The sequence below is a fragment of the Embiotoca jacksoni genome, unplaced genomic scaffold (genome assembly GCF_022577435.1).
Source record: "Embiotoca jacksoni isolate LCO1_2020_lvr unplaced genomic scaffold, fEmbJac1.0.p SCAF_3, whole genome shotgun sequence".
Lineage (NCBI taxonomy): Eukaryota > Metazoa > Chordata > Actinopteri > Embiotocidae > Embiotoca > Embiotoca jacksoni.
The window spans coordinates 12,511,247-12,523,313 of NW_027185381.1; the positions used below are offsets into that span (position 1 = coordinate 12,511,247).

At 38.1% G+C, this 12,067-nt stretch overlaps 1 protein-coding gene across 1 annotated transcript; it reads left to right on the forward strand.

Moving 5' to 3' along the window:
• The first annotated feature begins 205 nt into the window (after positions 1-205).
• Positions 206-11,480, forward strand: LOC138206593 (anoctamin-9). Its single transcript, XM_069163407.1, has 24 exons — positions 206-634; positions 1,298-1,372; positions 1,504-1,626; positions 1,762-1,898; positions 2,187-2,236; positions 2,319-2,377; positions 3,158-3,237; positions 4,718-4,852; positions 4,936-5,029; positions 5,107-5,167; positions 6,329-6,411; positions 6,511-6,615; positions 6,825-6,989; positions 7,069-7,105; positions 8,349-8,460; positions 8,585-8,642; positions 8,758-8,855; positions 8,950-9,146; positions 9,240-9,392; positions 9,500-9,647; positions 9,729-9,845; positions 10,141-10,234; positions 10,467-10,579; positions 10,912-11,480. The coding sequence occupies exons 1-24, from the start codon at positions 614-616 to the stop codon at positions 10,925-10,927; spliced, it is 2,331 nt and encodes a 776-aa protein (XP_069019508.1). The 5' UTR covers positions 206-613; the 3' UTR covers positions 10,928-11,480.
• Positions 11,481-12,067: the final 587 nt, after the last annotated feature.

Sequence of the window (12,067 nt, forward strand, 5' to 3'; positions counted from 1 at the left end):
ATGGAAATCTGCTCAGTGTTTCCATTATGGATTTCGAGATGCTCTCGCATTGTAATTTTCTTGTTTTGAAAATGTCAGAGCTGTGTGTAGGATGATTCAGCTCGCAGCCAGGCCAGTGGTTTAATCTGCGTTTGAAGCCAGTGTGTCTGCTGCCATCTAGCGGTGGATCAACGGTACTGTGCGTCGCTGAGGAAGAGGAGAAGAAGGCGACAGAAACATACCAATCCATCGCACCTGACAAGTCAAATCGGGGTAGTCTCTTTGTGGCTGTGGTTCCTTTGCCATACAGTAGATTCTGCTTTTATCCGTTTTTTTTAATCACGCCGCTTGACTGACTAAACAGAGAAAAGCGTGGAGGCTGTACATATACAGGACATGTTGTGACACCAGCAACAGGTAGAGTCGCTTTTACATACCTTTGCTGGCAAAACAACACCGCAATTGTTCAAGGAGGAAATCCGGAAGTTACCTACTTTCTGTTGAAGAGCCCTAATGTCATTTTATACGTCGGACATATCGGTGAGCTGACCGAAAGGTTTTGGTATCAGTGAATGGTGACTGAAGGTTTTTTGGTAATCCGGGAAATCGCTGCAGCATTCAGCACATACTCACCATGCCCGTCCACAGGAGGCAGGTAGGTGAATTGATTCTATAATGCTGAGATTACATGGATAAATAATGGAGCTGTTCTGAAGCCTTGCCATGTTACCAAAGGCCTGCTGTTCAACATGACTGCCAGTCCTGTCTTTATCAAATTTAACTCCCAACAAAGACTCATTGCAATGCATCAAAAGATCCAAAGATTACACAGACATATTCACACAAATCAAGACCTGGCTACAGATTCATGTTTTAATCTGAGCTGGGCATGTATGAGATGTTTGTATTTTCCACTGGTATCATAGTGTAGAGATTGTATGTTTGTCACACCTTCACTGTCGGTGAATCTCATGGATCAACATAAAGGTGAGAGCAATGTTAGCCTGTCATACTGTTCAAGCAGGTTAGATGATCCCTCTGCATACAGACATGGTGAGTCAGGATCACCACAGGTTTTTCTCAGCACAGTGGCATTTGTGGACACACCCCCATGTTATAGTTAGACAGGATTCTTTCATAGATAATGACATCTCTAATGATCCTTACATACTTATCATCCCATATCAGTGGACTCGTGAAACCTAATTATCTTTTAGAATAAAATCATTTTTGACTCGCTTTTCATGCCATTTTAAAATCAAGTGCTTGTGGTTGTTTACATTCTCCCAGTAATATTTTTCATTATTTTAATTTGAAGCCAAGTATTGAGCTGCTGGAATTGATGGGAGTGGTAAGAGAGAATGGCAACGAACAGACATCATTTCCTCCTGTGGTAAGATTCTTAATGTGCCCGCTTTAAGAACATGCCAACTAGTCCTGGTCATCTTAATTCACACATTAATATTGTACCATATAATACAGCATCTGTAAGTCTGACTTTGGCGCATCGTTTCTGTCACACAGCACACACCACTGTCATATGACTATGTCCTGGTTGCAAAAACAATTAATGACAAGGAGCGAGAGTCTTTCAAGAAGCAAACTGAATACGTTGATGAACTGAAAAAAAAGAACTTCAAAGTTACAGTAAGTCTTTGATACTCAACCAAACAACGCCTACTTGTTTTCATGGATATTATGCATTTCCACAAAGTCCTGTTAGTTCTGTTCCAGAGGTTACACAGGTCATTCATTCATCTTGTCATGATTTATTCCTGTCAGAAAATCATCGATGATGATCTCGTCTTCTATGGTATTCAAGCACCCAAAGAAATATTTGAGAAGTACAGATATCTGCTCAAAGTGTCCGATGCCTGTAACTGGAGCTCAGATCAGAACAGTGTACCTCTCAGTACAAGGTAAACCATGTAACTGCAGCTTATTTTAGCATTTTTAACAATCACTGGTGCAATTTAAAGCATCCGTAATGTGCCCCAAATGATGTTACTGTTACAAATTGCTTGTTCTCATACATATTATATCCGATGTCTTTTTTTATTTAGACGATACAGTTATTTTTTATAAACCTGTGATGTGTAGATTAAATCTGTGTTTGTTTGTATGTGATATTACAGATGATCCATAAAAAATTTACTGAATTAATTGACTTCATTTAGCTGTAAATGCGACACTTGTTATTGTTTCAGGATAAGGATTGTCCACTTCATATTAAATCACACCCACATCCATTCAGGAGGTGAGAAAAAATTATTCACAGTCAAATTTTATTTTACCAGACACTTAATTTAAAATAAAGTTTTACCTGTTAATCTTTACAGAGGGACTGCGGGATCTCATGAGGATCAAGGTTTTTGAAGCCAAGTTCTGTTTACATGAGGTAAAATTCCTAGAATACATATTTTTACAACCTTGTTTTTATACACCAAGTATTATTATAAACTTCTAGGTGCAAATTGTCATCAGGGTTTGGACAGGAACTGGACAGTCGGTTGCTTTGCACAAAAGCTTTTAGTAATCTTTTACTTTGGAATGTTGTATGAACAGTAGACATGAACAAAAGTAGTCCTTGCAGAAGATGGTATCAATGATTGTTTAAGATCAGATGAGAATGATTAGATTATCCACAGTCAGTATGTGTCAGGGCTTTCTCCATTTAGATCCTCATTCTTTGGTTAAAAATAGTGACACTATTATGCTTCTACAATTATGAAGTGAAACTTGGCATTGGATTTCCAGAACAATATATTGCATGCCAGAAAAGTATTTGTTCGCAGAGTCATATTAATCTAGTGAGTCATCCAATGTTGTGAGTAAGTGGGCATGTTTGTGAGCATGCACTGATACATATGTGAACATGTAAGCATGTACATGTTTGTACTTCTGTTTTATTCACAACCACATGTAAGTGTCCTGGAAATGTAAATGTATTTTATACATTTGTACAGTTTATGATTATATTGTGAGGCAGTATTGATTTTGGATGCTCTTATTTGTATAAATCAACGTGAAAATCTGTTAAAAATGTCAGTAGATTTTATATTTAAACTGTAACTTTCTGTTGTCACTATACTATAACTGTATGTTGTGTTAACCAGTTCGTACAAAGCTCTTCTTCGTGTCGGTGATTTCCTTTGATTTTGTGTCCTTTTGCTTTCAGAAACGGAGACAGAGAGAGCTGAAAGAGAACTGGGCACGATGGACAGCCTGTCTCCAAGGGCAACCCATAACTGCTGTCAGGTTTGAACTGCAACACAACAACCTATTCATTATTTTGCTTTTATCTCTATACAGTTGCAGCGATGGCAGCATTATTGCTTTGGAAACAAGACAACAACAAACATGGCACTAATAAGATGCAGGCGTTGTTTGGAGCCATTATTTGAGATTAAGTGCAGTATGTAATGCAGGTTGGGGTTAAGGAGACAAAGTCTTTGTCTTTAGATTCACTTGTATACTGAGAATGCAATGCATCACCATGAATTATGCTTGTGCTTGTAAGTGAGAGGAGCAACCATGATATTTACCTCACATAATGTTAGTCATATAAAAGGCTAATTGAATATGTTTCAGATGACTGTTAATATGATATTTAAGATACAATTTCAGCTTTTTTATTGTTTCTCTCACATTTGGCGAATCAGCAGAAGGCTGTGGCAAGATATCAGTCCTGAACTGGTTGTTGTCAACAGTGTAATTATTTTCAATACCGCAAAGTCAGAACACGTGAAAAGAAAACACTCCACCTCAAGTGTCTTCAGCCACTTTAGCAGCTAAGTGAGGCTCAGCTGCACGGCAGGGCTTTAAGCTGAATGCTAGCGTCAGCATGCTAATATACTCACACTAAGTGACATCCTGAGGTTTAGCAGGTACATTTACCAAGGTCACTATTGTAAGTCAGTGTGTTAGCATTATAACATTTGCTATTTAGCACTAAACACAAACAGCAGCTGTGACTGATGGGAAATGTCATTAGTTTAGCAGATATTTGGTCATAAACATAAAAATTTTTTAAAAAATTAAAAATATATATATATATATATTTTTTTTACTGCTATTTACTGCTATTTTATTGCTTTTCTATTATTCTATTCTATTCTATTCTATTATTGTATTCTATTATTTCTATTATTATCTCATTGCTTCTGTATGCAGCTGTAGCGAAAAAATTTCCCCTCAGGGATTAATAAAGTAACTACCTAACCTAACCTAACCTAAACCAAAGTACTGGACAAAGTGAAACTTTGACCGGTTACTTGCACTAGATGAAAAGAGAAAGGGATCGTCAAAGTCAGTAGCATTCACCCTCTGAGGAACATAAATGTCTGTGCAACGTTTCATGTCATTTTGTCTGATAGTAGAAATATTTCTCTGTGGACTTACGTGGCGCATCGACCACTGACTAAAATAAAAAATACATAGATATACCATATCCTGCACTGTATGCTAAGTATAGCATTGCATAGTGAACATAATGTGTGTGATGTAAAGCTCTTAGATAAAGTACATATATGCCGTAAACTGATTCAGTTTTCAAAAAGAAAGCATAAACTTTGACAATAATTTATATAATATAATATAATATAATATAATATAATATAATATAATATAATATAATATAATATAATATAATATAATATAATATAATATAATATAATATACATATCTGTACATCTCTCCTTATTATGTTTGAGCATGCGTGTGTGTTCTTACATAATAGGAACTACTTTGGAGAGAAAGTGGCCTTGTACTACCTGTGGTTGGGCTGGTACACATATCTCCTCATCCCACCTGCACTCATAGGCATCATCGTCTTCCTCTATGGCCTTTCCTTCTTCAACGCCTCACCCCTCATGTAAGTTTTTCTACAGATTTCTGTCATTACCTGTGTCATCGTAGAGCATTTCCTCTGTGATAACCAGGCTTACTGTCTTGTAGAAAGGAGGTTTGTGAGGCTGACACAGTCATGTGTCCACTTTGTGACAAGGGCTGCAAAGTATGGCAGCTCTCTGACACCTGCTTATATGCCAAGGTATGTGAATACGTTTACTACTTTATAGCTGAATGGTAAATTATGTTGGTGCTCACTGCTGTTCTTTTTAACTACAGATGAGCCTGCTGTTCGACCATAACGGCACAGTGCTCTTTGCGATGTTCATGGCAGTGTGGGGTGAGTTTGTCAGTATTCAGATAGAAGTTTACAATAAATTAATGTCGTATATAATAGTCATACTTCACAGCCATTAATTAATTGCCATGCAATAGGCACATTTATGAACTGAAAATCAGGGTGCAGAACTCAGCCAATACTGTTATTTATTTGTCCAATTGTTTTTGGCTATACAGGACACCTTGCACAAACGAGTCTTTTATCTGCCTTAGATTTATTTAATCCGACTGCCAGTTTTTTGATCACTGAGATGTGCACTGCCAAGGAGATGCCACATCACTGAGCAAACCTACTCTTCCTGGCTACTCACATCTTAATCAGCCCAGGCCATCTGGCCGTGGGGGTGGTCGAGCAGTCATCTATAAGAACATATAAATGCTTTTTCACCACCTTACTCCGCTTTTCTACTTTTAGTGTCTCTGTTTTTGTGGATGTTTAAAATCTGCTATTAAATCTCTTCTCGTATCAAACTCATACGGTAGAAAATAAGGATTTAGTTAATGACAATTTACTTAACCAAAGTTAATCATCAGAACTGTGGAACAAGAATGGTTAACTTGAACAGCCACTGCCCTCTTCAATAAAAACTGAAAGTGAATGCATGAGTGTATGAGAGGAAGGGGGAGGGTGAGACACAGAAAGAGAAAATATCAAGCACAAAAAAAACATTGTAATGAGAGGACATAATATGTCCAGCTGAATGGAAGTCTCTCTCTAAGACCAATTCAAAGCTTGTTAAAAGTAATACACTGTAATTTTGCAATAAGTGACTGAACAAACTAAACAAAGGCTGGAACTCATATAATACAATTTATCATCAAAGTAGCAGTTAACAGTAAGAGAGTTTTCGGCTTCCAGTCATATTTTTATTTTTAACTGAACCAAACTGTTGTCTAAGTTGTCTGACTGATACAGTAGCTTCATGTCCAAGTTGTCCCAACACTGTAAAACAAAACAAAAATCATAGGATATTAAACCTCAATAAAAAAAACACGTCAACATTTTCATATTCTCCAGTGAAATATTAATTCAGACCACATTATTGTGTTTGTAACACTTTACACAATGGACTTGTTTGATGAAAACTGTTAATGTTATTGAGTGTCCATATTTTTTGCGGGAAAGGCTTCGACACTTTATATATATTCTTGTTTTTCACAGCAACACTGTTTCTGGAGTTCTGGAAGAGACATCGGGCTTCCTATGTGTGCGAGTGGAAAGTGTCTGATTGGTGTGAGGAGGAGGTACGATCTGTTTTATACATTACACCTCATTTCAGTGCGATGACAGTGCTCATTGGATTTCATGATTGTGTTTGGTTTTTCTTTTACACTCAATTATAGGAAGAGCTGATCCTGGAAATTGTGAACAATGCAGAGTGTGAACCAAAAACGTTTAAGCACTCGTACCTGCGCAGCACTCTGGTATTGGTCTGCGTCACATTTATGGTGAGAAACCTGTTATTCTTCCACTCTTCTGTTCAATGTATTTAAAAAAGGATGAACGATCTTCATCTTCGGAGTTCAGGTTAAGATAACGATCAGGTTGAAGTTAGGTGAGGTTCCGGGTTAGGCCTGTATTTGACAGCATGAAGGTTAGATTTAAGTGCCGATGCAGAAGAACAGTGACAAAAACAAGTGTTTTGGGGTTTCCACAGATACTGGTGATCATCGGCCTGACACATGTCTTGGTGGTGTTCAGGGTGATCGCAGCGGGGTTTTTGGCTAAGGGATCGTGGGAGTTCCTGAGAAACCACTCCAGCAGCGGAGCAATGATGTTGGGTGCCGTCCTCCATTACTTGATCATCACTGTCATGACTCGGGTACACAGATCTCTAACAGTGAATCTCTGTCTTCCTCGTGATATTCTCTGTGACTCTGATCATGTCTTTGTGTTTGCAGATCAACAGGATTGTGGCCATGAAACTCTGTGATATAGGTATGTTTAATCTACCGACTCTCATTATTTAACATTTTTATATTGTGCCAAGTTTCAAAGAAATTATGTTATCACTAATGTCATGCGAGCTGAAGCAGGAAGACAGGTACAGTCAGGAAGCAGGTCACACAGATAGCAGGCAGGAAGGTTGTGTCCCATTAGACTGAGAGTGAAAACTGTCTTGAATGAAGTGACCCAAAACCAATGTTACAAATACAGCTGGACTGTTTTTTTTCTGCTCACGTTCTGTTAGTCTGTCAACATTCTTGGGACAAATAACCACAAATGGTTTAAAACTATTTCAAATGGGAAACCCAAAATCAAATACTCAAAGCAGAGCTGCCACTACCTGATTTACATTAATACATTTTTACTACACAGTAGGAACGCTGTGTTTATGTCACAGGGTTCGGGGTTTAGATTGGACATTGGAATTGGGACACCATATGTGAGCAGTTGTAAAGATGTGTGATAGGTCAGGTCATATCCAGAGGAAGGAAACACAACTGACAGCATGGCACAGGATGTAAAATATTCCAGAGGATACACCAGGAGTGGGGAGAGAGAGTCTGAGGTTGGAGACCTATGCAGAAGAGGAAGACAGAGAAGCAATGAACATGAAAATACGGGGTAGTGCATTATTGTTCACTGTCATGTAGAATATATCTGAGCTCCTCTGTATCCTCTTGGCCTGGATGCCCATCAGTAACCTAGCAGACTGTTTTTACCGTAGATATTTTGACTTGTCTTAGCAGGAGAATTACACGTTGAAGGTAATAACATGAATAAATAAATACTGTGTCAGTAAGTCAAGTCTGCCTTATATCAGTAATGTAGCTAAAATGCATCCATCATAAAGATGATCAATTCCAACTGTGCTTTTCAAAATACTACATTTCAGTTACCTGCATGACAAAAGGTGTATTTGGGCTTAGTGGAGCACCCAAAGTACAAACATGATGTGCCAAGTCGACTATCAAAACTGACCCAATAATGTCTGATAATTCACAATGACATCAGATTTTAATACTTAAGTATATTATATTAATATTGTTTCCACCCAATATAGAATATTTAAGATAAATTATAAGTGAAGAGGGGTAATAATGTAATCAAGTTTAATTTTGAATCATTGTATGTGTAATAGGGCTCCTCTTGAGTGTGTGAGGTTGTGCCATCTACTGGCTAAATATAGAAATGCATGCACATTGACATCCACTGACATGAGGTCTGTCTTTACCAGAGAAAACAAGGTCATTTGCTGCCACAGAGAAGAACTTCACAGTCAAGATGTTCACTTTCCAGTTCTTCACCTACTTCTCCTCTCTCATCTATGTGGCATTTTTTCTTGGGAGGTAAGAACTTGTGTAAAAGACCCATTGTCAGATCTTATCAAACCTGCTGTCCTGCCTTGATTTACTTTTCTGAAGCTGAAGCATGTGTGACAAATAATGGCTTATTTTGTAACATACGTTTTAGGATAAATGGCCATCCCGGTGATTATGTACGAATTGCCGGGGAGTGGAGACTGGAGGAGGTGAGCAAACATGGATCTGTATCCCTCTTAAAACAACTAAACTGACACATTCACATCCATTTTTTGGTTTAAAATATCTGACTTTATTCCAAACATGTAACTCTGTTTTGTGAAGTGTCACCCCAGCGGATGTCTCACAGACCTGTTCATCCAAATGACCATTATAATGGTACTAAAGCAAACCATCAGCAATGTCTTTGAGTTTACTGGCCCGTAAGTATACATTACTTTTTTAATGACATATTGCATGTGAAATGTGTTGTCCACTTTTCCTGGACTGACTAATGCCGTCTCTTCTTTGCATCAGCTGGTTCTGCACGCTTTTGAAGGGGAGAAGAACCCAGAAGCTACAGAGGAAATGTGCCCACTGCTATCTGAAAGATGAATCAGAGGTCAGAAATGGAGCGGAGCTGTGCGAAAACTGCAAGCTTCGAGACTGGCACAGCAACTACCGTCTGAATGATGTGGACTCTTTCAGCCTGTTCACTGAGTTTCTGGAGATGGGTACGTTCTCTCTCCAATGCTTTAACAACAAACACAGTCTGCACTAAATTATTTTGACAGATGCTGTAATAAGTTTCTTTACTGTGTCCTCAGTGATCCAGTTCAGCTTCACCACCATCTTTGTGGCTGCATTTCCTCTTGCTCCTCTGCTGGCCCTAATTAATAATATCATTGAGATACGCTTGGATGCCATTAAGATGGTCACTCTGGAGCGCAGAATGGTCCCCAAGAAAACCAACGATATCGGTTAGAGTCACTTATGACCAAAGAATTTATTCATTAACTCTTTATCATGGCCTGGTGGCAGTGAAATAACCTGTAGGTCTTGTTTACACGTTTACCCTTCTCCTCAGGCGTGTGGCTAGACATACTGGAGGCTATTGGTGTCTTAGCTGTCGTTGCGAATGGCCTGGTCATTGGTGTGTCCTCGGACTTTATCCCTCGACTGGTGTATCGTTTCCGCTACGGCCCGTGTGCCAACGGCACAGTGACTGATATCGAGTAAGAACTGAGCGCATTCCTCAGGAAATAGTTTGTGTTTTGCAATGACCTGTGCAACAACACATTTCTCTCCTGTTCCAGCTGCATGGTTGGCTACATCAGCAACACTCTCTCCATCGCAAAAATGAACGATAACAACAAAACGTTTTCACCCAACCAGATGGTCACTTCAAATGGCTTAAATGTCACGTACTGCAGGTTTGTTCTCTTTTAATTGTATTTTCCCTCCACAGCTGAAGTCATTTAACTTGCATGACTCTGACATTTCGTTTTCAACAAAGAAAAATGTCTGCAGTGTACTCATATTCTGTTATTATACTGGTAGAAGTGTACTGTTCCTGTTAGGACTGTGTAACCTCAGGAAATAAAAGTATTGTAGGAGTTGACATTCTCCTAGAATTAAAGTGTTTGGGCATCCTTGCAGTTTATCATTCAATGTGTGTTGATGTTTTAAAAAAAAAAACACTAATAACTGGTCTGGTCCTCTTCACAGCTATAAAGACTACAGGAGCAGTGAGGACTATAGTTTTACACCACAGTTCTGGCTGATCTTAGCTGTGCGTTTTGCATTTGTCATCCTCTTTGAGGTAAGCCTTTTCACACCTTGATAAAGCTAGACATCACACTCATGCATTGATTTATTTGAGCAGTTTTTAACCACGTCTTCCCAGCTATGTTTGTTTAGAAGCTCAAAGTGTCAAAGTCCTGAACTGTGTGTGTTGAGCTTCAACAAAATCAGAACGTGTGAATGAAACCATTTCATATTTTAACAGGTAGAACGAGAGATTACATTCTTAACATTGTTCTCTCTGCCCTCAGCATGTTGTTGTCATATGCAAATTCATTGCAGCCTGGTTTGTACCGAGCGCTCCCTTGCAAGTGAAGAATGACAGACTCTTTGATAAACTCAACAGACTAAAAGAGGAACTCAGGTGAGTCTTAAATAATACATTTGTACATGGTCACACAGACATGGCAGCTGGGTGCCAGAAAAGTACAATCTTTTTCATCAGGTTTCAAACTGTTATGCAATAGCGTAACACTGTGTTTAACTGGGATTTGGCCACGATGTGACCCGTACTGCAATGGAAACCCTAACCCACTGTGTTAGCACTTGCATGACTCTTCACTCTTTTTGGGAGACATCCATTTAAACAAAGAAATATCCCACACACATTTCATGGTACTTCAATGTAAAATGCTAAATTTAATCTTAATCGCCTCAGTGATGACTCATGAATACAAACATTTTTGTTTCTTGCAGGTCATTTGAAGCATGACAGCATTCAGAAGCCTTGATGGGAAACATTTTATCGTGAGAGCATGAACCCAGTGTTGCCTTGTGCATTGAAGTGTCCAGACTATCGCAGCATTGAGTCAACTGTGAGGCCATTAATCAGGAGTTCGGATGGAGCACTGTGGCTTTTAATATTTGCAGTCAGAAGTTAAGTGCTGTCTTTCTGGATTCTCATCCAAAACATGAACTGTGAAGACAGACTCATTTTTTTTTTTTTTTTAAGATTGTTCTTATTCTATATTAAGAATGCACTGATGGCTTGCTGTTGGATCTCTATATTTGTGAGGCGTTTGTGGGTGTTTTATTGAAAGCCTAAAGATCATTTATACTGCCACTGCAAATAATGTGCTGATTGTGTTATGATATTGCCTTATATTGTTAAAAAATAAAAAGCGCTGTGATGATTGTTGCTTTATTACAGACAGAATCTGATCGTGTCTTTTGTAAATCCGACACAAGTGTTTTGCATTATGATATTTTATATTATTGAATAAAAAAGGAAACTTTTGTCCTCATTAAACATATTTTAAATTGAAGTTTGTTGAACAAAATGTGTCATTGTTAACAATTTCTATTTGCCAAGTTACATATTTAAGAGCAGCTCTAGGGGCATTTTCTTTCCAAGCTACAGTATTTCACTGACAGGTATATCAGTGTTATGTTTCAGACTGCAGCTCTTACTGAGTAGTCTGAGGTCATGTCCTCCTCCTCTACAGTGTTGGGGAATTTGGGGGTATTAAAGATGATTATTTATATACATCAAAGCCGCAAATGGTTTCTCCTCGTGTTAGTTTTATTATTTTTGAGTCAAGCTATCATTAAATATAATTTTTAGACACAAAAATTTTCTAATAAAACTTCTCAATGAGAAATGCATTCCTGATCATACGGAAAGGTCTTTAAAACAGTTTAACAGTTTGATCATCATGATAAATAGAATTTAAAGAGTGTATAGTTAAACACACTCTATAGTTAGCACTCTCTAATAAGGCACACTGAAAGGGTTTGTGTGTTGTAACTTTATTAATGGTAAATAATAAGTTTACTAATAATATAATAAGTTATTCCCTTCAATAATGATTAAAGCCCTTCATTAATGACTTTAATTGTGACATGTAGTATT